The following is a 26,757-nucleotide window of genomic DNA, read 5'->3' on the forward strand; positions in this document are numbered from 1 at the left end:
AAACAAAAAAAAATCTATATTCTTATATATATGCCTATAAGCAGAATTGCAAGGCCACATAATATTTCATCTGGAACATTTTTGGAAGATGTGATACTTTTGTAAAATGGCCAAACACTACGCAATTCTAAAAACAATACATAATTGGCTTATTTTTTCCTTGTCTTCATTAGTGCCCATTTTAGTTTAGTTCTAAACAGCACAAATTATATTCTTCTGCTGAAGTTTTTCCTCTCAATATTTTTTTTTCTGGAGCTGGAAAGGATGGCTCAGTGGTTAAGAGTGCATATTGCTCTTACAGCAGATCTGATATCAGTTCCCAGAACCCTAAGGGGTGGCTGCAACTACCTGTACCTATGATTCAAGGGGAATCAAAAACCTCTGGCCTCCTGAACACATGTACACACGCACACGCGCGCGCGCACACACACACACACACACACACACACACTCTTAAAAATATATTCTTTTTTTTTTCTGTCCTCTTTGTTGTTTAGATCTGCAACTTCCTGTAAACAAACCAAGTTGAGTATCTTTGGTGCAAAACAATGGGTTTCATTGTGACATTATTTTGTACATTCACAACATACTTTGGTCACCTCTTGTACCTATCTCTTCTCAAATATCTCTTGTATTACTTTAATGTTTATGTATCTTCCTTAGAGTCTGAATATACTAGAGAAAGCATTTCTTTCCATGATTTGTGGAGCTTATTTTATTTACATGATGATTTCCAGTTCTACCCATTTCCTGCAAACATGATTTCATTGGTTTTTTTATGGCTGGATAATGCTGTGTTAAACCTTCTGTATTCATTTGTCAATGATCACCTAGGATGATTCCGTATCTTGGCTATTATGAATCGAAACGTCATAAACACAGGTATCCAAGAGTCTCTACTGTATGCTGAAGACTTGTAAAGTGGAGAAGCAGGTACATTTTCCTCACACTTTGTGGAGAAGACACATTCAAGTGTGGTTACTAGGCTATTTCTTTCCAGAAGCGAACAGCAGACAGCCTGAAGCAGCTCTCGGGAGCCTCATTCAGAACAGGCAGCCTACAGCTACCGGTGTTACTAATGAGCAGCTCTAGCAGAAACTCACTCCCACATCTTTAGCAGACACTGCTGACCTAGATTCTGTTCTGAAAACTCCTCAGCTAAGCAGGCAAACTCCCCTGCAGGAACAACGGCATTTGGACTAAATTTAACTTTTTTTCTTTCCGTTTTTTTTTAAAAGATTTATTTATGTAAGTGCTCTGCTTGCATGTGGTGCCAGTGTGCCAGGAGAGTACAGCAGAGAGAAGAGGGCATCAGGTCCCATCACAGGTGCTGGGACCATGAGGTTGCTGGGAATTGAACTCAGGATTTCTGGAAGAGCACTCTTAAGCACTGAGCCATGTCTCCAGTCCTAACTTATTTTTGTCTTTTAAAGACAGCATCTTACTCTACAGTCAGATTGGTCTCAAACTCTTACAAACCCCTACCTCAGGACCACTGAATATGGCTGGGATTACAGATGTGAGCTTTCATGTCTAGCTTTTGGGCTTTTGTTTTTATCAACAGAATTGTAATCTACTCAGAGCCTATTTTATTAAAAGGATGAAATGTAATTCAATTTACATGAAGAAATGGAAATGACATTATCCCCATCATTAATCACCTGTAGAAACCTTGTTTCTGCCCCCCCCCACACCTTAGGTGCAGTCTGGTGCACAGTTTTAATCCCAACACTCAGTGGCAAGGTAGGCGATCTCTAGTTCAAGGTCAGCCTGGTCTACCGAGTTCCAGGATAGTCAAGGTTACACAGAGAAACCCTGTCTCAAAAGAAAACAAAACAAAGAAATCTTGGTTTTCTAGTAATGTAAACTGGTTGGGGCCCGTAAGATGGCTTAGTAGCTAAAGGCCTTAGAGCGCAACCCTGGTGATCTGACTGGGTAGAGTTCCAGAAGACAAGTAAAGGGAGAGAATTAACTTCATAAAGTTGTGTGTGACACTCGCTCCCCACCCCCATGCACAGACAATAGTAATATTAAGACTGTTTTAAAAAGGGCTGAAGAGGTGAGTTGGTGGTTGAGAGCAGTTACTGCTCTTACAAAGGACCAGATTTAGTTCCCAGCACCCACATGACAGCTGTCTGTAATTCCGGCTCCAAGGGATCCGAGACCTCTTCTAATCACCTCTGCTAGGAATAAAAGTATGCATCACCACTTTTAGTTTGGACCCTAGGTTTTCATTTAATAGCACAAAAACTTCACTGCTATGTTTCATATACACGTTTGTTAATAACCGCTAAAAAATTACTACTTGTCAAGCTCTCATACCAAATATATAATTAGTTATCTGGAGGGGGGTGTCCAATACTCCATTTCCAATGTATTTAATATGTGTGAAACAGATTTCCTTCACGTACTTAACCCAAATGACACATGATAACAAACTGAACGCAGTACCTATCACATACCTAACTGGTGTCCAGAAAATGATGTTAAATGAGTAGTTACAAGTAATTGTAATTTCCAGTGGATTTTTTTAACCTGGAGATAATGCTGACAGATTATTTATTTAACTTTATTTTATGTGCATTAGTTTTACATGCGTTGGTGTGAAGGTGTCTGATCCTCTGGAACCGGAGTTACAGACAATTGTGAGCTGCCATGTGGGTGCTACTGGGAATTGAACCCAGGTTTTCTGGAAGAGCAATCAGTGCTCTAACCACTGAGCCATCTCTTCAGCTAATTGACTAGCACTCTTAGAGCATTTTATTGTCTTTCTCCTTTTTTGGGGGGGCAGTGTCTCAAGTATCCCATTGACTTCAACCATGTACCCCCAAATGACTTTGAAATTCTGACATTCCTGACTCTAATTTCTACGTGCCAGAATTACAAACACGTCCCCCATGCCAGGCTTACGTGATGCTAGGGATCAAAGACAGGCCTACTTGCATGCAAGGCCAGCACTCTGCTGCTACTTTCTTGGCCCTTCTTATAGGTTTTTCTTAGAAATACAGTATACCGATTAAAATTCTCTTAATTTAAAAAAGCAAAAAAAAAAAATTCTGCCTGTTAAATTTCATTTCTGCTGGAAAATGAAACTATTACAGCTGGTGTATAATTTAGCTTTTCTAAACATAACACTATTATACAAGGTGATTTACATTAAACTAAGCTAATTCATTAAATAAATTGAATTTGCCAGGTCATACAGTGTAAGACACAAGAGGATAAAGGATATAACTAGAATCAGGTTAAAAAAAAAAACCAGGCATAATAAGCCAGAATCATCATCCCTGACATGATATATAGATATCCTAATTAGAGAACAATAGATAAAAGGCTCTTTTCTTTTTTCAGACAAAACGGGGATTAAAATATTTCCCTAATGAGCCAATAACTCATAATGAAGCCCATTTCTATTTTTACTTTCTGCTAAACAGGTTATATGTTATATATTAAGTACTGAAGTTAGGGAAGACATTAACAGGATTTGGCATAAAGCCAGAAATTTTATTTATACGTAGTCATAATCAAAATTCATCTGTGGTAACACCATGAGATTATTAAACTTTATTTCTGTACATGTCCCCCTTTTTTTTTTCAGGTTTTCAAGACAGAGTTTCTCTGTAGCTTTGGAACCTGTTCTAGAACTAGCTCTTGTAGACCAGGCTGGCCTAGAACTCACAGAGACCTGCCTCCCTCTGTCTCCCCGAGTCCTGGGATTAAAGGTGTGTGCCATCATGGCCTGGCCGCATACCCCATTCTCAATGGCTTCAACTTTCCTATCTTCTCTCAAGTAGTATGTCTTTCATTCACACTGGTTGTGACCATAACCACTACACCTATTTCTGAAGGCTGTACTCTGACCTATATACCTGCATATATACCTACATGAGAACAAAGATAGACAAACAGGCAGGCAGACAGACAGATATGCAGACAGACAATTGGGGGAAAGTTTTCAATATGCAGCCCAGGCTGGTCTGAAACTTAAGAGTTCTCCTGAAACACTTCAACACACACATAACAAAGCAAATATGCATGCACACAAAAATGAATTTTTTTCTTCTCCCTCCTTCCTTCTCTCCCTTCCTACTCCCCCCCCCCCGCCCCCGTGTGTGTGTGTGTGTGTGTGTGTGTGTGTGTGTACACAAATAGGCCTCTCCTTCCACCTTCTGGAGTTTAAAGAATGAACTCAAGTTATCAGGCATGTCAGTGAGGTCTTTTCCTGCTAAGCCACCTCAAAGGCCCTGAGGATGATCTTTAGTGTCATCTTCCTGCCTCCACCTACCAAGTCCTAGGATTACAGGCATAAATTCTTATGCCCATCTTCTTTCTATTGCTTCTTAGTGGAGACCAAATGCCTAACCATGAGACATAATATAACATGACCCTGTAGTCCCTCAATGTAACCTGCATGTTATGCAACCTACCCTTCTAACTAGGCACAAGTAGTACCCACCTACTATAAAGTAGAAACAGATTAAAATCGAGCAGGTCCAAAGACCCAAGTTACACAGTAGAGGATTCAAACTCATTCACTGCTGTCTTCTTTTGCTTCCTCCTCAACCCATGCTAGTGGCCTCCTCAGAGTTCCATGTGGTCAACTGATTAATGGGTTTATATCACATGCTGGTATTCCCCAAAATGAGAAACTACTATATCGCTACAGCCCCACCCACAGAAACACCGAAAGACAATGATGACATAATAGCTTTAAGTCATGTTATTTCTCTAGAGACTATAGTGCTTGATTGACAGACTCAGCTGCCATGGTGACAATGCATGGACTCAACCACACAAGTCTTCCCCCACAGAAATCTTACTTGGCTAAAGCTAGCAAGTATCTACAGAATGGACCAATGATGAGACCATTATGTTGCTTTTCCTCAGATGAAACAAGCTAGCCACTGATCTTCCAAAATGGAAGAGAAATATACATTTTTTTCTCATCAAAATAAAATGGTTTTACAGGAGAATGCCTATATCAACATCCTGACATTTTGTGTAACTCTGCTTCTAACCAAGTGAAGAATGGGTATTTTAAGAGCAAAGAATCACAGAATGGAAGATTCAATGGTTTCAACATAGCCCATCACCTAGAAGGCCTAATTTAAAGAGAAAGAACTGCTCCTTGTTCATTTAGGAGACAATACTCTGAAGGGACAATCAATGCTTTGAATCAAAGATCTTAACATAAAGCTGTCTCTCTTACTGCCACAATACACACATTCAGAATCAAGGAGAAGGCAAGTGGGTTCATTCATGTTTTTGTTTATATATGTGTTTGAAGCCTGGTCCTCACACATACTAAGCACACATTCTACCTTTGAGCCATACCCTAAGCTCCCGCCAGTCACCATTCTAGAACCAAATAATCCATCACAAAAATGTTGCTTCACTCTGCCAATTGAATTCTAGTAATTTGGAAGTCTTAGTCTCCAAAGAGGAAATACATCTACCAGCCTACACAACTAATGATGCAATTAAATCAGAAGATGGGACTCACTGCCAATTTGGTCAACTGGGACTCTTTATGTCACTGAACCAATAGTCTGAACCTACTGGCTGAAATGACTGAGCTCAATTATAAATGAGAAGTTACTATATGAAGAAAGCCAGGAAGACTCTATCTAGAAACCAGGGGACCCTTTGAGGTACCTCTTCAAACTTCCTTGCCAAAATTAATGGAAAACCTCACGAACAAAAACTAAGTTGAACTAGGGAATGAAAATTGGAATCATTTCACTAGGTAAAGACATTCAACTAGCTCAAGCTCTGCCTAAAGAAAGGGAAATATAAAACTGGTAATATAGAAAGGCGAGGTATGGTGATGTGTATGTTAAAACCCAGCACTTGGAAGGCAGAGGTAGGTGGAGCTTTTTGAGTTTTGAGTTCAGCATGGTCTAAACAGGAAACCTCTAGGCCTGCCAAGGCAAGGCAAAGTGATCCCAATCTAAAAGAAAGCCACTGGGTTTGTGACCAAAATGATAGTTTTATATATTTCCTCTTTCATATATATTTTATTGGGATGAGAGATTTTTGTGTGTCCCAGGGTAGCCTCAAATTTGCTTGAATTTTTGAAGACAGGGTTTCTCTGTATAACAGGCCTGGCTATCCTAAAACAAGCTCTTGTACACCAGGCTGGCCTTGAACTCACAGAGATCTGCCTGTCTTTGCTTCCCACGTGCTGGGATTAAAGGCGTGCGCCACCACTGCCCGGCTGACTCTAAGTCTTCTACCATCACCTCCTTAGTACTAGGAATGTGCTACCCTAAACAGGTTTGTTTTGTTTGAAACAGGATCTCACCTGTGCCAGGCTGATCTTGAACTTGCTATATGGACAAAGAAGGCCTTGAATTCCCTGATGCTCCTGTCTCTACCACAGTGATGGGATTACAGGCTTAAATCAACATACCTCTTAATGTATGAATTCTAACAATTTCCTTCTTCCTATTATTATGAATTACTGAATATTAATTTATGAGATTAGTGTGATAGTTCATGATTGTAACCTTGGCAGCATATAGAAGATAGACCTGGGATTTTTTTTTGTTGTTGTTTTTTTTTTGGTTTTTCGAGACAGGGTTTCTCTGTGGCTTTGGAGCCTGTCCTGGAACTAGCTCTGTAGACCAGGCTGGTCTCAAACTCGGAGATGCACCTGCCTCTGCCTCCTGAGTGCTGGGATTAAAGGCGTGCGCCACCACAGCCCGGCTAGACCTGGGAAATTTTGAAAGTCTAGACTAGCCTGGACTATACAGCAATAATAGAACTAGGCCATACAGAGATAGATACATAGTAAGACTCTGTCTCAAAAACTAACAAACAGGGAGTTAGGAGTGAACTTTAGTTTGTAAAGTGCTTGCCTACCATATACAAAATCCTAGGTTTAGTCTCCAACACCAAAGAAACCACATGAGGTAGAACATACTTAGGTCACTAAGCAGGATGTAAAGTGGCAGGAAGATCAAGACTTGTGTAGGCTACCTGAGACTGTGTGTGTGTGCTTAAAAGTGGATGGATGGATGGATGGATGGATGAACGGACAGACAGACAAAGAGATGGCAGGAAAGACAGATGGCTTAGGTAGTAAAAGTAAAAGTCAAGATTGATGACCTGAGTTCAATCCCTGAGTTCCAAATATTACTCCGGCAGGTTGTCCTCTGATCTACACAAACATGCTAATGTACAACCTACCCCCATGAACACAAGACAAATTAAACATGTAATAAATCTCGATAAATACATTGCAACAAAGACACTGATTGTAGAGTGGTCAGAGCCTTTTCATCACAGGAGGAAGGTAAAAAACATATTTCTGGTTTATTGTCACAGAGTTCAGATGTATGTAGAAAAGAGCATATAAAGCTATGTAGCCAAAAAGGTAGAGTGCCAGTCATCCATTTACTGCAACTCGGCTCCAGATGTATTCATGGGTCCTGTTAACATTTCCTTTGGCAGTTGTTAAGTAGAGAGCACACTTAGAAGTGCACCTCTTCTCCATTCCAGTGCTTTTTATTCTTTCTTCCATAGTGTTCTGCTTTGAGGAACATTGAGTGGTAGTCGTGGCAGACAGTTTTGGTAAGCACCACTGTGAGCGTCTTCATGGGAACGTATCTGCCAGATTTCTACAATGGCTTCCAGGTAAGTTGGTACCCTGAAGGAACTCGGCAACATCAACAAAGCGAAGTAAATACAGGGAGGACTAGAAATATGGTTAGTGAGATGACAGGGATATCTTGAGGTCCCTTCTAGTAGTATGTTGGCTGAGGCTTTTTCTTTAACATAAGTTACCACTGGAGGGCTCTCAGATTTAAAAAACAAAACAAAAATCAACTGATCTATATGCAGGATCACACCAGTTACTTTTTAAAACATTTTAATTATTATTTTAGGTGTATATGTGTTTTGACTGCATGATTGTGTGTACTATGTGATTGCCTGGTGGCCTCAGAGGCCAATAAGATCCCCAGAAACTGGAGTTAGGACTGGTTGCCAACCACAATAAGATCGCTGGGAATCGCACCTGGGGGCCCTGAAAGAGGAGCCAGTGCTCTTCTCAGCCATTTCCCCAGTGCTCCCCTGCCCCCACTAGATATTTTTAAAGAATATACACGGCAGGAGGCAGGCAGAAGCAAGCTAGGGTATAATCCGGGTGTTAGGTGGTAGCTACAACTAGAGAAATGCCAGTTGGGGTAGACCCAGACGTGGTCAGGATCTGTCTTTTTCTGAAAAACTAGACATGGGTGAGAGAAATTATGGTAAGACAGATGTTTCAGCCAGCTTGCTAAAGGACAGAGTTTGCATTTAATGATACTGGGAGTAGGTGTTTTTGTTTGGGTATTATTCTTTTGTAGGTGGAAAGGGGGGGAGATAATGAGTTCAGTTTAGGACATCTGAAACTTGAAATGGTGAGTTTTACATGCAAATGGCAATTTCAATTTCTAATCTTCATGGGAGTTATATCTGCTCTTACAAAAATGTTCCATAAACTGCCTAGCATTTAAACAGTATTTACATATTTATGTATTCTCACTACAACTATTTATTTTGCAAAACTAAAATCCTCAATTTCTTCAGGCTGCCATTTTATTTTCCATTTCTATAAACTTGACTCTTCCAGGAGTCTTTTTTTCTTAATACAATTTTTTATACTTATTTATTATGTATACAATACTCTGTCTGTGTGTATGCCTGCAGGCCAGAAGAGGGCACCAGACCCCATTATAGATGGTTGTGAGCCACCCTGTGGTTGCTGGGAATTGAACTCAGGACCTTTGGAAGAGCAGGCAATGCTCTTTACCTCTGAGCCATCTCTCCAGCCCTCTTCCAGGAGTCTGATTTAAATGTTATCACACAGCATCTGTCTTCTGCAATTGGCTTGTTTGCTTTGCAGTGCCAGGGATTTGAACTTATTGTCTTGAGCAGGCCAGGCAAGCAATCTAACTCTATTCTACATCCCCCTTTCAATTATGATATCTCATCATAAGGTTCCCCATGCTATAGGCACATCAAGAGTTCACATGCCACATTTTATTTATCCACTCCTGTTTGACAGAACATCTGAGTAGCTTCTATCTTTTGGCTAATATAAATAATGCATCTATAAATATGGGTGAACAAAAGTCTGTTCAAGTTCCTACTTTTTAGGGGTGTTTTTGGTTTTATTGTTTTGATTTTTGTTTTTTTTTTTTTCTCGAAGCAGGGTTTCTCTGTGTAGCTTTGGAGCCTGTCCTAGTACTCGCTCTGTAGATCAGGCTGGCCTCGAACTGCCTCCCCACTGCTGGGATTAAAGGTGTGCAACCACCACCCTACTTTTAGTTTTATTGGTGAAACATCTCTAAGCAATTTCTTATTGTTATTTTGTTTTTGAGATAAGGTCTCATTAAATAGCCCAGGCTAACTTTAAACTTGTTATAATCTCTTGCTGTCTCAGATTTTTTTTTTCACTTGGGCTAGAGTCTTTTTTTTTTTTTTTTTTTTTGATATTGAGCTCTACATTTTTCTCTGCTTCCCTCCCTGCAATCCTCCCCCAAGGTCCCCATGCTCCCAATTTACTCAGAGGATCTCGTCTTTTTCTACTTTCTACTTCCCATGTAGATTAGATCTCTTAGTGTCCACACTGTTGTCTAAGTTCTCTGAGATTGTGGTTTGTAGGCTGGCTTTCTTCGCTTTATGTTTAAAAACCACGTATGAGTGAGTACATGTGATAATTGTCTTTCTTACCTCATTCAAAATAATGTTTTCTAGCTCCATTTATTTACCTGCAAAATTCAAGCTGTCATTTTTTTCTTCTGTGTAGTACACCACTGTGTAAATGTACCACATTTTTCTTTTCTTTTTTTTAAATATATTTATTTACTTATTATGTATACAATACTCTGTCTGTGTGTATGCCTGCAGGCCAGAAGAGGGCACCAGACCCCATTATAGATGGTTGTGAGCCACCATGTGGTTGCTGGGAATTGAACTCAGGACCTTTGGAAGAGCAGGCAATGCTCTTAACCACTGAGCCATCTCTCCAGCCCCCACATTTTTCTTATCCATTCTTCGATCAAGGGGCATTTAGGTTGTTTCTAGGTTCTGGCTATGACAAACAAAGCTGCTATGAACATAGTTGAGCACATGTCCTTGTGGCACGATTGAGCATCCTTTGGATATATATACCCAAAAGTGGTATTATTTGGTCTTGAGGAAGGTTGTTTCCTAATTTTCTGAGAAATTGCCACACTGACATTCAAAGGGGTTGTACCAGCTTGCATTCCCACCAGCAATGCAGAAATGTTCCCTTTTCTCCACAACCTCTCCAGGATAAGTTGTCACCAGTGTTTTTGATCTTGGTCATTCTTACAGGTGTAAGATGGAATCTCAGAGTTGTTCTGATTTGCATTTCTCTGATGACTAAGGATGTTGAACATTTCCTTAGATATCTTTCAGGCATTTTAGATTCCTCTGTTAAGAGTTCTCTGTTTAGGTCTGTACTCCATTTTTTTATTGGATTATGTGATCTTTTAGTGTCCCATTTCTTGAGTTCTTTGTATATTTTGGAAATCAGACCTCTGTCTGATGTGGGGTTAGTGAAGATCTTTTCCCATTCTGTAGGCTGTCGTTTTGTCTTGTTGACTGTGTCCTTTGCTTTACAGAAGCTTTTCAGTTTCAGGAGGTCCCATTTATTGTTTCTCTCAGTGTCTGTGCTGCTGGGGTTCTATTTAGGAAGTGGTTCCCTGTGCCAATGCATTCAAGTGTACTTCCCACTTTCTCTTCTATAAGGTTCAGTGTTTCTGGCTTTATGTTGGTCTCTGACACATCTGGACTTGAGTTTTGTGCATGGTGATAGATATGGGTCTATTTTCATTCTTCTACGTGTTGATATCCAGTTATGCCAGCACCACTTGTTAAGTATGCTTTCTTTTTTCCATTTGATATTTTTTGCTTCTTTATCAAAGATTGGGTGTTCGAAGATGTGTGGATTGATATCTGGGTCTTCTATTTGGTTCCATTGGTCTTCCTGTCTGTTCTTATGCCAATACCAGGCTGTAGTAGAGTTTGAGGTCAGGGATTGTGATGCCTCCAGAAGTTCTTTTATTGCCCAGGATTGTTTTGGCTATCCTGGGTTTTTTGCTTTTCCATATGAAGTTGAGTACTGTTCTTTCAAGGTCTTTGAAGAATTTTGCTGGGATTTTGAAGGGCATTGCATTGAAGCTGTCTCAGATTCTTAAGAATATAATTATAAGCTCAATAAATCTATTTTATTTATTTATTTATTTTATTATTTATTTATTTTTAGGGGCAGGGTCTCATGACTGCTGGACTAACCATAAGCTCAGTATGTAGTTAAGCCAAAGATGATCTTGAGGGGTTAGGAATTAGCTCTGTGGTATAGTGCTTACCTAGCAAGCGAAAGATCCTGAGTTGGGTCCTCAGCTTCCACCCAACCATCGAAGAAAAGAAGACAACATAACAAAGATGGTCTTGAACTTCTGGACCTCTTGTGCTACATCCTAGCCTCCAATATAATCACCATCTACCCCCCCACACACACACACACACTATTTTGAATGGGTTGTTTATTTGTGTAATGTGTGTGTGAGTTTTAAAAAGATACACTGCCTCTCTGGGATTAAAGGTACCCGCTATTTTGTCTAGCCCACCCACCCACCCTGTCCTCTTTTGAAAGTTTTATTTTTATTTTATGAATATGGGTATTCTGCCTCAATATATGAGTGGCTGGTGCCCCAAATGCATATCAGATCTCTGGGAACTAGAGTTACCAATGGTTATAAGCCCACAAATAGGTACGGAGAATTGAACCTGGGTCCCTTAGAAGAGCAGTCAATATTCTTAATTGCTAAGTCATTTTCTCCAGTACCATAAGGATTCTTTTATATATGAATATCCAGATTTCCCAACACCATTTGTTGGGAAAGCTGTAATTTCCCTAATGATTACCTTGTCATCTGTGTCCAAAATCATCCCAACATATGTACAAAGATTCATTTCTTGGCTTCCCATTTTATTCCTTGGTCTAGGTATCTACCAGCATGATGGTTTGGTTTCAAACTGGGCCCTAGGTAGCCCTGACTAATCTTGAACTCACGGTCCTCTTGCTCCACCTCTCAAGCACTAAGACTACAGAGATGCACCACTGCCATGCCTAGAGCCTTAGTATCACAACGCCAGATTTATTCACAGTCAGCACATGAAGTTTTGAAATTTAACTCTGTTCAAGATTGTTTTTGCTACTTGGATTGCTTCTTGAGATTTAGGTGGTCAGTTTTTCCAGTTTTGTCAAAAAGATTACTGTGAGTTTTAGGGCAAATCACTTAATAAAATAGCATAATAAATCTTCTAACATTTTACTGCTTTCTGGAAGTTCCTTTCAGAACCTAGCCACACTTATCATTTGTGTTCATCCTTCTTATACAAGCTCCAGTATGATGTGATTGTTGTGGGTGGTGGTGGTTGGGGTATTACTTGTGTGGAGGCCAGGACAACCTCAAACCTCATCAAGAATGATCTCCAGTCAATCGTGATGGCATGTCTTTTTGTTGCTAAGACAGGGTTTCTCTGTGTAGACCTGGTGTTCTAGAACTAATCCTGAGTGCTGGGATTAAAGGCATACATCAACATTTGTTGTTGTTCTGGGAGGAACAGGAAGGTGGATGTCTGTGAGTTCAAGGCCAGCCACATCTATACAGTGAGTTCCAGAACAGTCAAAGATATATAGCATGATCCTGTCTCAAAAAAAAGGAAAGAGAGAGACAGAGGGAGAAAGAGAGAGAAAAAGATAGATGGGAGGAAGGGAAGGAGGGAGGGAGGGAGGGAGGGAGGGAGGGAGGGAGGGAGGGAGGGAGGGAAAGACAGACAGCCTTCTAGTATCTTTGAAACAAAGTCTCTCATTGGCCTGGAGTGCATCAGGTAGGCTGGCTGACCAGTGAACTCCAGGGATATGCCTCCTCAGTGTCCTCACCTGTTGTATGGCCAAGTCCTCCAAAAGCAAAACACTGCCTTCAGAGAGGAAGAGGATGCTCATAAGTCTCAGGAGGTTAAAAGGTCATACATGCAGGACAAAAACATTGAAGATTATTTACTGAAAGCCCCTACAAACAGTTATTGGGGAGTGGAAAGAAAGACATGTTGGGAGCCACCTTCAAGTTGCAGTGCTAAAGGTTTCCGGAGCCATGTTGGAGTGGGCTTTCTGGTGGTGCAGCTACTTCTGTGTTATCCGTGCTCCGTGTATGTAACCCTCACTTAATAGTAATCCCAATAAGATGTTCAGTAGATACTGGTGCAATCATTACTTTTGTCTGTTGTGAGCTTAGGTGAAGACATGCATGTTTGTGTTTGTCACCCCAGGAAGTCTGCCACACCCAGCTTTTTATATGGGTACTAAGGACTGAACTCAGGTCCTGAAGTTTGTGAGGCAAGCATGTTACTGACTTAGCCATCTCCCCAGCCTCAAGAGCTATTACTATAGGGCCCTAAGAACCCTAAAATTGGGTACTCCTCCCTTGCAACTTCTCCCTTTTGGAAGCTCTATCTCACTTTTTCTTTAGTAACTCTATGTTTTCCTAAAAACACTCTAGAAATTTAAACAATAAATTTTCTAAATTAAACTTAATTATATATGTGAAATTTCCTAAGAAGAAAGCTTGTATCAGAAAATGATTAAGAAACAACAGGCCCAGGAGGTGGTGATGCACATTTTTGGTCCTAGCACTTGGGAGGCAGAGACAGGAGGATCTTTTTGAGTTCAAAGTCAGCTTGACTGCAAGGTTACATAGAGAAACCCTGTCTTAAAAAACAAACAAAAAAACAAAACAAAACAAAACAAAACCATGAAAACTTTACAAAGCATTGATTGCTAGTATGTTACTAATGTCTCCAATAGTTGGCTTATATGCCACAAAAAAAAAAAAAACTAAACTTTGATCCTAAGATTTCTGGTGGAGAGAGAAAAATGAGGACAGATTACCATGTAAATATTTAGGATTATAATGTGACATTTTATGTTTGAACTTCGATAATGACATGTCAGTTCATGGACTGATTGTAGAAGCTGTTTATATTAAAGACTCACGTATCTGTTAAAAATCTTTTTTGTTTGTTTGTTTTGTTTTTGTTTTTCTAGACAAGGTTTCTCTGTGTAATAGTCCTGGCTATCCTGGAATTCACTCTGTACACCAGGCTAGCCTCAAACTCACTAAGATTCAACTGCTTTCTGACTCCTGAGTGCTGGGATTAAAGGTGTGCACCACCACTGCCCAGCCTGTTATGAGACCTTTTATCTGATGAGACAAAAGACAGAAAAATAAAAAGCATATAGCAGACCTTCAGTATTACAGGTATCAAGCATAGGAGTTTCTACTATTTTGAGGCTGAAATAATCTTCAGGGCAGATATCACATCACAGAAAATTTATCACAATAAAAATATCTACATGCATGCACATCTAAATATACACTATATTCATATCCACATAGACCATTATGTGCATGTACACACACACACACAGACACACACAAGAAATTTTAAAGAAATCTCCCTATTCCAAATACAATAGAAATAGCCAGCAACACTGCTGGGGGATCTAGTTTTACATATAGTAGCACTCTGCATTTGTCTATTATGCACTATGTTTCTGCCTAAAACACTCTCTCATCCCACCGTATTATCATAGTAAATGAGAAGGAAGAACCAAATCATAGGCAGGTTTCAGTTTCCAGCAAGAATTGTTCCAATAGTAATTGTTTCTACATGACATGGTGGCATACACCTGTAATCAGTCACAGGGAGGCTGAGGCAGACATTGAAGGCCAACCTGGGCCATCACAAGTAACTTTCATGTGAGACATACCTATAAAAAGTTAGTAAGAGCCGGGCGGTGGAGGCGCACACCTTTAATCCCAGCACTTGGGAGGCAGAGGCAGGCGGATCTCTGTGAGTTCGAGGATCTCTGTGAGTTCGAGACCAGCCTGGTCTACAGAGCTAGTTCCAGGACAGGCTCCAAAACCACAGAGAAACCCTGTCTCGAAAAAAAAGTTAGTAAGAAATATAAAATAGTTTTCACAGTATTTAAATTCTACACTGAGCATCAGTATGGTGGCATATGCTTATAATTCCCAGCACTCAGGAAGCTAAGCCATGAGAACTGACAAAAAAATCCAAAGCCATCCTGGGCTACATTTAGCCAGACCCTATCTCAAAACAAAATGAAAATCTAACTGCACTTTACATTTCCTGCCCATTTTGAAACAAAATCTTGCTATGCATGACAGGCTGGCTTGGAACTCTCAATCTTACTGCTTCTGATTCCTAAATTCTAGGATTACAAACATATACCACCATCCCTAGACTCCTAAAAAGTGTCTTAATTCAGCCATCATACTACATTTGCAAACTTTTCTATTGTACAAATACAGCATTCTACACACTGCACCATTTAAATATTACTGAACATAACAAATTGTATTAGATAAACCCAGAAGGTATTGCAAGAAAACTGTGGATACATAATTTTAAATATGGTACCATAATGTAACAATTAATATACCACAGAAGATATGCCTTTTAGATCATTTTACCATTCTGCCAACACTGCAGGTGTTACCAAACTATCAACAGTCAATTGAACTTCCTAATGCTCAGATTCTGAATAACAGAGTTAAGTGAAAATGCTTGAGAGAAGTCCATAAAACTACAGAATTATGAGTGGGATCCAAAGCTTTGTTAGACTGATAACTTAAGTCTCAAAATGATAAGTAATATACTTCAATAATTAAGACCCCAGCCAAAATCCAGTTCATAAAATGTTAATGTACAATGTTTATTAGTGTAATTTATTTAGCACAATGACACAGTAAAATGTCCCAATATACAAACTGTTAAAAGTCTAAGTCACAAAAAATACAGATGAAGCTAAAAATTTGTTTAAAAAAAGGTGGGGTTAAATAGACTTCTACATGTTCAATATTGGATGATACAGGGTTGGAGGAAGAATGAGAATCATCATCACATTTAAGTACAAAGGCCCCATATACTCCGTGATCATCATGGTAACACAGCACTCTCTTTTCAAGGGACAGGCTACTTCTTAAGTAGCTATATATGAAACATTATTGCTTTCAAAATATAATATCTAAATGCAACAAATGGAGCTAACAAACTACTTTAAATTTCATCTGGTTATTAGCAGAAAATTAACATTTACAAACTCATAAGGAAAACACATTTAAAATTTTTAAGCAAAATAAACATAAAATGGAATAAAACAATGTCAATTATGAAATATGAGTGCATGTGACATTTCCTGCCTGGCATTATATAACTGCCCGGTACAAGAAAAGCTATGGAGACTGCTTAAAAAGCAACAGAAACATACCAAACATGACTTTAAAAAGCAAATGCTAATTTTTTTTTAAGTTCTCTGGGTTAAATTTCCCACCCCTAAGTAAAAAGGGGGAAAAAAAGCAGTGTGTGTGTGTGTGTCTGCCTGTCTGTCTGTCTGTGTCTGTGTGTCTGTGTATAAAAGCATGTTCTATTTGATGTCATGCTTTCCTACAAGAATTTCACACTGTTGTCAACAGCTTGGAAGACATGCTGTACCTAGACTTACAGGAGTGCACAGTACAGACATCAGCCTTGCGATCGCATGCCTATAGAAGACAATGCTTCAGTTGCAGAAGTCACTGCAAGGACTTTCTTAAATCTTCTAGATACTCTGACTTTACCATCCAAAAGTATATTTGGGGAGAATTTGTTTTAGGATTAAAGGCTACTACAGCAGGGCAGTTTGTTTTTGAGACAAGGTTTTGTGAAGCTCAAGGCAGCCTTGAATTAACAATATACCTCAGGCTGGCCTCCTACTTCTAGAAATCCTGACCAATCTTACTTACTGGAGTCTGAAATCTCTTTAACATGAACCATTACAACCAGGTTTCAAAGTTATTTTTTTGTCAGAAGACCAAATAAAAAGTACATTTTACATTCCAGTTCTTATATCAGAATTCCACTAATATCTCAAACATGGACTGGGATTTATGTTCTCCTAAAAACCCAAAGCTTAATTTAAGGTTCCATAGTGCTTGTCTTAAATGATTCTAGGTTTTATGTTCTTTTGTTTAATTTTACTTCTTTGGAAAAATGAAGAAAAAGTATCAATGAGACAAAGTAAAAATGTAAACTCTCATTTCATGATAAAGGATTTTAACACAGGACTGCATATATGATACACCAATCCTACTGGAATGTTGCAGAAAAAAAAAGCACTTCAGAACGCAAACAGATCCTAATCCTGGATGCAATTTTTGGAACAATCGGACAACAATTTGACTAGAAGCTAGGCACATGGACACCTACATGGAATCTCAGCTGCGGAAGGGAATGCTTGAGTCCAGTACGTTAAGGCTAGCCTGAGTGACACATAACATAGGAAGGTGGGCTGCAGCAGGGTGAGCTCTGGCTAGCATAAAGGCCCTCAGTGTAGCTGCCTTAGAAGCTTGCTAAGCTGTCGGTGCTTCTCAAGTGTTCTATGGTGGCTTCTTTGTTGTTCAGGAGAAAATGCTTTTTATCCTCTGCCCTATCTGCAAAAGTCAAGAACATTAAAGCTATGCTGCAATTTTCTTTAACTTCCCAATTCTTACTTTATGATTTTGCTCAAAAAGTAACTTCAAATATTTTTTTTAAAAATTACAATAATTATATTGTCAAATTTTCAGAAACTCTAGACAAATAGGTAAGACAATTTATGATAAAAACAATTTCAGTCCACCCTGCAAATAACAAAGACAAAAAAAAAAAAACAACTAAAAACAGGGTGTCACTGTGTAGCCCTAGCTGGCTGGGACTCAGAGATGAGCCAGCTTCTTCAGGCTGGGATTAAAGCTACTCACCACAACACCCAGCATAAATAACAATTTCATTCAGAGAAATAATTTTTCAACTGGAAAACAATAATTCAGATTTTAGTAAGGTAGAAAGAAATACTGGTGATCTGAAAGCCTAACTGTCACCAAAAGCAAGCTCACAGAGGGAAACAGGAAGGGCAGGAAAGGGAAATTCACTGCAGCTCGGTGGCCTCAACCCCTTTATGAAAGCACAGATTCAATTGGTTTTACAGCATATGGATTCCCCCACTGATTATGCAAAAAAGAAAAAGAAAAAATGGAAAAGGCCAACTAAAAAATGTTTAAAGAAAAATATGACTGAATTAAATGATAAAATAAATCTAAAAGAGATCAAGAAAAAGAAATAACATTTGATGACTTTTATAAAAATACTAAAATCAAAAGAACTCATTCTGCACATTGTGCTCACAAAGGGAAAGGAGGTTCCATCAAGCCCTGCAGAACCCAAGAAGCAGGTGGCTTGTTCAGGCATCAGCAGAATTAGGCCCCGAAGAACTACCCTCAGTTTCTTCTACATGGTGTCCCGGAAGGAAAAGCAAAGCTGCAAAATGCTGAGGGTTTTAGAAGTGTAACGGTGCTTAGGAAAGATCACTGGTCTGGTGTTGCGGCAGCCCCAGTGCTGAGAGACACGCTAGGCTTCTAGGAGGAGAAAAATAGAAAGGGAGGAAGAAACAGGAAGGGGAAGGAAAGGGTGGAAAAGCACAGGTCATTAGTAAACAGCAAGTTCAATACAGCAAGACGCTCATCAACTCCACTATGCTATTAGTGGAGCTCTCCTCTCTAAGCTCTACAGACAACACCTGAGGAAAACTGAGAGAGGAGTTTTCAGAGGGGCACTAAGCCAGATGCTCTAGTTAGTGACGGCAAATCAGAAGCAAATCACAACATGCTCCCCGAAACATGCACTCTTCACCTACTCTGCTTCCTCCTCTAATGAAATCTCTATACTCAGTAAAACATCTGGGTTTGTTTGTTTGTTTTTTTAATTTTCGAGACAGGGTTTCTCCGTAGCTTTTTTGTTCCTATCCTGGAACTAGCTCTTCCACCACCACCCAGCCTGTTTGTTTGTTTTTTAAGACGTGGTTTCTTCTCTGTAACTTTGGAGCCTGTCCTGAAACTAATTCTTGTAGACCAGGCTGGCCTCAAACTCACAGAGATCCGCCTGCCTCTGACTCCTGAGTGCTGGGATTAAAAGCGTGCACCACCACAGCCCAACTAATACACCTATTTTGAAAAGCAATGAAAAGAGATCCACATCAGAACCCAAACAATTCGGATGTGAACACAACATTTTACCTAAGGAAATATATCCAAAGGCAGAAAGACAAGTTACTAAAGAGCAAAACAGTTCCCCTGGTGTCATCAGAATATTCTCCATGTTTCAAAACTATGTCCTGGGCACACACAGCCGAGCCCCAGCCACCGTACTATCAACATTATTTAAAACACTAAGTCTCAGGGCTGGAGAAATGGCTCTTTCAGAGTACCTGAGTTTGATTCCCAGCACCCACATCAGATGATTTACAACTAACTGCAGCTTCAGGAGACCCCATGCTATCTCCCCCCACCGCCCTACACACAAATAAAAATAAAATAAATCTTAAAAAGTAAAACAACAGTGACCAAAAAAAACCCCACTAAGTCTTTTCTGGTCAGGCTTGACATCCTGTTAGAGAAGAAGTCTAACTTAGATTTGATAGCTGTTCTTTCCTGTGTAAAAAAAAAAAAAATACCCACGAGGCTGGAGGAATGGTTAGTGGTTAAGAGGACTGGCTCTTTCAGAGGACCTAGGTTCAATTCCCAGCACCCAACACGGCAGCCCAGAACCATCTATAACTCTAGTTCGAGGAATTCTGACACGTTTATATCAATCCACATAAAATAAAGTTAAATAAGTTATTAAAAAAGAAAACAGCAATACCCACTTGCTAGAAACAACAATTCATATTCTCCATCCCTTCCAACATTAACTCCAGGTTAAAAATACTGAATTTACTTTTTTGCTTTTTGTTTTAAGAGTTGCTTTTGTTTTTAATTATGTGTACACGTGTGAGTATGTCTGTGTGTAGGGATGCACGTGTGATAGCAGCTGTACCCAAAGGCCAAAGGGAGAGATCCCCTGGAGGGGAGTTAACAGATGGTTGTCACGCACTCAACATAGCCCTGCTGGAAATTAGCTCTTCAACACTGAGTCCTTTCTCTAGTCCTGGTTTGTTTGTTAGTTTTTGGTTTTTGTTTTGTTTTTTTGAGAAAGGGAATTGTCCTAAGGTCCAAACTGGCCTCAAAATGCCTGCCAAATCTTGGAGTTACAGCTGTGAGCAAACAGCACTCGTGCTGAAACCACTGCTCCTCACTAGCAGGAATCCCTGCAAATCATAGTCTTCCTTCCAAAGCAGGAGCAGAAATAATCAATATATATGAGTACAACTATCCAAGTTAAAAATAAAAAAAAAAGTCAATTCTTTTGACGATAACATGACTTATTTAAGTTTGTTCCTAGTTTTCAAAGTACAGTACATATGAATTGCTAATAAGAAAGCCAATTTTATCAAGTAAAAAATAGAACCTAAACTTCAATTTCTTTGAGGTATAAGATATGTACATTTTTCTTTTTTAGGGGGAGATACTAGAAGTTGAACCTAGGGTCTCATACATGTTTGGCAAGTAACTGCCACTAAACTACATCACTGGGTGTTTTATTTTGAAATAAAGTCTTAATAAATTACCCAGGTTGGCCAGTAACTCACTCTATTGAGGCCTGGAATTTGTGCTCTTCCGCCTCTGCTTTCCAAGTACAGGCCTGGGTCACTAAATTCATCTTATAACATTTCTTAAACTTAGAAGAAAAAAAAAAAAGTCAGGGCTGGAGAAATGGTCAGCAGCACTTGCTGCTTTTGCTGAGGACCTGAATTCATTTTACAGCGACCACATGATGGCTCATCTGTAACTCCAGTTCCAGGGCATCTAATATATTCTTCTAGTCTTCTGAGGCTCCTGCACATATGTGGTATAAATCAACTCATACACGCACATTCGTATAAAAATCAAATTAAAAACAAATAAAAATAAAAGAGTACATTAAAAAAAACTGTTACTGCTAACAAAAGGCTTTTGGAAACATTTAGAGCTGAACAACTCTATGGTAGTTAAATGAAAGGCTTTTCATGGCTCAATCATATAAAATTGAAACAAAAAAAAGTACATCTTGTGCTTGCCTCAATGTACTGATGAATCAAAATGCTGCACCCCAGAGTTAAGAGTTTTCTGATGCAAGAACAATGTACCCTGCTTGAGCACTAAAAGTCAAAAATACAGCGCCTGACTCTCATGCAGGCTACCTAAGTTTTATATAATACAACACATTCCATGTGGGCATACTCCTGCTATGACTCTGGCAATTTTGCTCATTATAAATACATTGGGAATGAAGGGGAGGGGATTCATGCTGGTTATAAGGTAAGAGACTAAGGGAACTCAGTGCTGAAAGAATATCATAGCCCTAGTACTGGGCTAAAAGTTAAAAGAAATAAATCCCAAAATGAACAGTTAAGAGAAAAGATAAAGGGAGAGAAAAAAATTGAAGACCAGAACACAAAGCACTTTGATTTACTGTTGTGGGTTACTTTCTTTTCTTTGGTTTGTTTTTGAGATAGGTTTCTCTGTATAACAGCACTAACTATCCTGGAACTTTGTAAACCAGGCTGGCTTCAAACTCATAGAGATCTATGCCTCCCAAGTGCTGAGATTAAAGGCGAGTGCCACCATGCCTAGCCACTGTAGGTTTTTTAATACCAAAATGAGTACCGGATTCTCATATCAAAGTGATGGGTTTTTTACATCTTTAAGATTGATCCAATTCTTATGTGAATCACTTTCAGTAAACATTCAAGGCCTATGAAAGCAAACTCTTCTCTTTCTGTTGTTGAGAGATGCCCTGGGTTAAAATACATCCAACAGAAACAGCAAGGTTCTCAATAATAACTCATATACTTCCATAATAATATTCAAGAGTTTAGAAAGACCACTTACCTGTAGTGTTATTCCCTTCCATCCCATGATCACCATTGGCTAGAAGTGTTGGTTTAGAAGATGAAATACCTGCAATAATTGCAAAGAATAATTATGCATTGTAAAACAAAGTAAAAATAAAAAAGAAATCATTGACTATGTAATTTTTGTTACTATTTGTAGTATTAAGCAGTACAAAGCACATCAAACTGTCAATCTTGAGTAAAAGGAAACCCACTAATTCCTGCCCCACTCACACCATCAGTACTGTCACCACAAAAAAGGCTTTTTTCTTTTTTAGATTTATTTATTGTATGTATATGAGAGTTTTGTAGAACCATCTATTCACCATAAACAAATCTTGCTTGTTTTTGTTTTTTTTTTTTTCCTTTGTATTTGTTTTGTTATTTGAGACAGGGTTTCTCTGTAGCTTTGGAGCCTGTCCTGGAACTCACTCTGTAGAGCAGGCTGGCCTCGAACTCAGAGATCTGTCTGCCTCTGCCTCCCGAGTGCTGGGATTAAAGGCATGCTCCACTGCCAACACCACCACCACCACCACCACCACCACCACCACCACCACCACCACCACCACCACCACCACCACCACCACCACCACCACCACAGCCCAGACAGCAGGCAAGCAAAAAGTCCCTTGGTCCATATCCCTCCCCTCCCCCACCAACTACTCTGTAGACCTGGCTGTTCTGGAACTCACTCTTTAGACCAGCTGGCCTTGAACTGAGAGATCTACCTGCCTTCTGTCTTTAAGGGCTGGGACTAAAGGTGTGTGCCATCACTGCCAGGCATAAATGTCTTTATTCTATAAATTGTTAGAGATTGTTAACAGATTCAATTTAAAAATAACAAATCTATAGAGCACCTCTGGTTAAGTAATAAGCACATTTCAGTTGAAGTGATCCACTCGGAGCTCCAGGACACCATCAGTGCTCCTGTACGAATAGACTACACGGAGACGGAAGGAGTCACGGGACACAAGAATCCTCTCTTTTGTTTGGAGACAGGGTCTCATAGCCCAGTTTAGTCTCAAGCTTGTTTGCATACAGATAGGAAGTCTTTGGGTACTGCATAAAGCTGGGCACAGTGGTGCACTCAGGATGTGAGACAGGATGATCACTAAGTTCATGATCTTCCTCAAAAAGTAAGTTTGAGGTCAGTTTGGCCTACAGAAGACCCTGTCTCTGAAAAATATATAAAAAGTAAGGTCAAGGTTTTTTTTTTTTTTTTGGTGTGTAACAGTGCTAGCTGTCCTGGAACTAGCTCTTGTAGACCAGGATGGCCTTGAACTCACAGAGATCCAACAGACCTCTGTCAGGATTAAAGCATTGTGTCACCAACACCTGGCTGGTTTTGTGTTTTCGTACATGGATACCTAATTGCTCAGCATTATTAATTTGTTGAAAAGACTGTCTTTGCCCTATTGAATATATTTGCCCTGGTGCAAATGTGCAACTTTCTGGAAAAATCAATCGACAACATTTGTGTTAGTCTGTTTCTGGGCTTTCTATTCTGATAGTGATGAATTTTTCCTTTATTTCATGTGCATCAAACCCAGAGTGCTCTACGCTTCAGTGCTTTGCTTTTAGCAGCTAAGCATTTAACTGCTGAACTATACCTCCAACCCTGGGCTTTTCCTCCAATTCTTGTCTTTTCCATGGATTTTTAAGTCTGGGTGTTCTGACACCATATAAGCTTGCTAACAATTAATTTTCTCTGAGCAGGGTCATGCCTATTTCCCAGGCTAGCCTTCAACTCATTTTATAGCCCAGACAGCAGCAACATAAAACAGACAAGCAAATAAGCATGGCAGCACCAGTGATCTCAGTGCTGGAAAGTGTTGATCAGCCAGTCTAGTCAAATCAGCAGGCTCCAGGTTCACTGAGAAAAGGAGAAAAGGAAAAGAAAAAGGAAAGGGAGGAGAGGGGAGGGGAGAAAAGGGGAAGAGAAAAGAAGGGAGGGTAAGGAAAGGGAAAAGGAAAAGAAAAGGGAAAGAGGGAAGGAAAGAAAAAGGAAATGAAAAGAAAGCAAAGAAAAGAAAAGGGAAAAGCAGGAAAGGGAGCTAAAGTAAAGCACTCCAAATATCCCTCTGGCTTCCACAAAACATATGCAGGCATGTGTGCACATGCATAAAAACACATAATCTTGATGAGATCTTATTTACATCTGCAACAAACAGAAAATTCAACAGGGGACGTACATTTTCTGAAAGATACTGGACTAGAATTAGCACTTCTGCATTTGCACAATTTCATGCTGACCACAGTTTCAAGTGAATCATGCTCCTGAAAAGTCTTCCCCATGGTGTTACCTCTTCTGTCCCTGTTTGAGAGTGTTCTTGAGAGGGTTCAAGCAAGATAGGCAGTCAAAAGAATTCTTACAAGGCTATATCTTATAACATCTCAAACGTTTTAAGAAAATGGCGCAGTCATCCAGTTTGGTGGCTAGACAACCAACTGTCTTAGAGGCCTCTGAGCATGGACTGAGCAGGGACCCTCCCTAATAACCAGCTCTGGACACACCCACCCATCTCCCTGAAAACACACTCATCTTAATGGGAAACTGCAGCTGAGATGTAAAAAGAAATACATAAATTTATTTAATAAAAAAAAAAGGGGGAAACTTGCTGGGCAGTGGTGGTGCATGCCTATAATCACAGCACTCGGGAGGATCTCTGTGTTTCCTGATCTAGAGAGTGGGTTCCATGACAGAGGGCTACACAGAAAAACCTATCTTGCCTTGGGCACGCACACAACATTAAGACGTACAGAGGTATTTTTCACAGATACTTTTCAAAGACAAAGGGAAATCTAGAAGCTAGACTATCTAAAATAACAAATACAGGCTTTTTCTTTAGAAGCTAACAGTCTAGACCCTGTGTTCAGAGCAGAAATCCTTGATAGTAATCACTGTAATAATTAACTGAAAAGACTGCCCTGTTATCTGAGAGGAACAAAGAGAAGCATGGTATATCAGAGTACTAATTAGAAAAAAGAGATAAAAGGGTGAAAAACCAAGTTTCCATTAAATATGCATAAATAACAAGTACCCTGCTCATTCTTCACATAATGTACTGTCCTGATCCAAAGAGATGCCAGCTATGTTCTACCCCACACTTGGCATCAAGTCCCTCTCCTCAAACAATCAGCACTTAAGATTCATCATCCCTAGCTTAAGAGAACATATTTTTTAAAATCTGTCCTGTTTTAAAAATGTAAATTATAAGAAAATGGAAATTTTACAAAAATTAATTATTTTTTGCCTGTGGAAGTGATAAAACTACTTTATAATGTGGTAATAGCTAGAGTGACTAAAGGGCAGGAAAGAACAAACCTTCTATATAGTCAGGCAATTTATCAATTGAGAAATATTAACTCAACAATATATTATCAGTATTTAAATCATTTATATAAAGAGATATAAAATTAATATAAACAGAATGCTGTAGCACTATTTTAAAAAAGTCACCATAGAGTAAAATACCACTGAGAATCCAGGACATATAGGCAGAGGGATAGGCAGGTAGGAAGAAGGCTAACATGACAAAATGAGTATTATGTAAAAAAAAAAAAAAAATTCTCATCCTCCCCCCATTTCTTCCTTAAGGAAGGCAAACTAAGGAACATGTCAACTTCAACATACTAGCAGAAGTGTTTAAAAGCATGGGCTGGAGAAATGTTTCAGTGGTCTAATGTCCTCTACTGGTCTCCAGAGATGAAAAGCATTTACCTAGTACCCAGACATGTGATGCAGGCAACACTCATACACATAATAAAATTAAATACATCTTTTAAAAAAAGAGCTGCAGAGTTGAGTCTGGTGGTACATATTTAATGTCACCTCTATACTTAAGGGATTATGGCCTGAGAATTCAAGGCCAGCCTCATCTAAACAAGAAGACACTACTTATAAAAAAGTAGGAAAAAAGAATCTAGAAATTAAGAGAGATAGCCTTGGGGTTGAACAGATGGCTCAGTATTTAAGAGAGCATACTGCTCCTCCAGCAGACCCAGGTTCAGTTCCAAAGGGGGCTCACAACTGCCTATAACTCCATTTCCAAAGAATCCAATATCCTTCTCACCTTTGGGAATACTCAAATTCATGTACACATATGCACAAAAAGAAACAGCCATTCACGTAACTAAAAATAAAATTTAAAAGGACAGCCTCTAGTGATCTAGAAATTATGAGAATATTCATAAAAATGAAAATAAACAGAAATACATAAAGAAACCACATGCTAAATGTGGCAAAGATGAACAGCAAAGTTTGTCCCTTCTCCACATTAACCAATCTTCATTCCCACTATAGTCAATCATTCGTCACCTCCCACATGGAGCAGATACTGGACACTATCTCACCAGTGACTGTGACAGCTGGAGGAGAGGAGAGCGCGCCCACCTCCAGAATGGACACTGACACACTGGGGTAGCACTGACAACATACTACCAAAAGCAGGCACAGGACAGTCATCCATCACAGCATCTCTCAAACAAAACTTCCAATAAATAACTGAGGAAAAGGTGCCATTCGAAGAGACCCAGTACCACCCAGGCAAATCATGCTAACACAACTAGCAAAACACTCTAAGCTATACCCCGAGCCCAAACAGTAGAGTCTATAAAAGACATACTTCCCTCAAAGAGACAAGAAAAATAACCATACAACTAGGAAACAAAAGTATGGACTAAACAAAGTAAAATATCTAATGAATAGAAATCCTTTTGGAATTTAGATGGCTTGCAATTGTCTACATAAAGAGTAAAACAGTTAAAAATGGGCTGGGCGGTGGTGGCACATGTCTTTAATCCCAAGACTTGAGAGGCAGAGGCAG

General features: G+C 39.4%; 1 protein-coding gene across 48 annotated transcripts in view; it reads right to left on the reverse strand.

Annotated features, from left to right (window-relative positions):
• Map4 (microtubule associated protein 4) overlaps positions 1–26,757 on the reverse strand; it is a 133,616-nt gene that overhangs the window by 62,284 nt on the left and 44,575 nt on the right. For 47 of the 48 annotated variants that reach the window (XM_075964566.1, XM_075964560.1, XM_075964543.1 and 44 more), the window contains exon 3: positions 21,930–21,998. In XM_075964566.1, the coding sequence (XP_075820681.1) occupies positions 21,930–21,998 (69 nt within the window). Of the gene's footprint in view, positions 1–15,790; positions 18,540–21,929; positions 21,999–26,757 lie in introns of those variants that run through there. The other variant, XM_075964569.1, reaches the window with a different exon arrangement.

The sequence above is a fragment of the Microtus pennsylvanicus genome, chromosome 3 (genome assembly GCF_037038515.1).
Source record: "Microtus pennsylvanicus isolate mMicPen1 chromosome 3, mMicPen1.hap1, whole genome shotgun sequence".
In the NCBI taxonomy this organism is placed as follows: Eukaryota; Metazoa; Chordata; class Mammalia; order Rodentia; family Cricetidae; genus Microtus; species Microtus pennsylvanicus.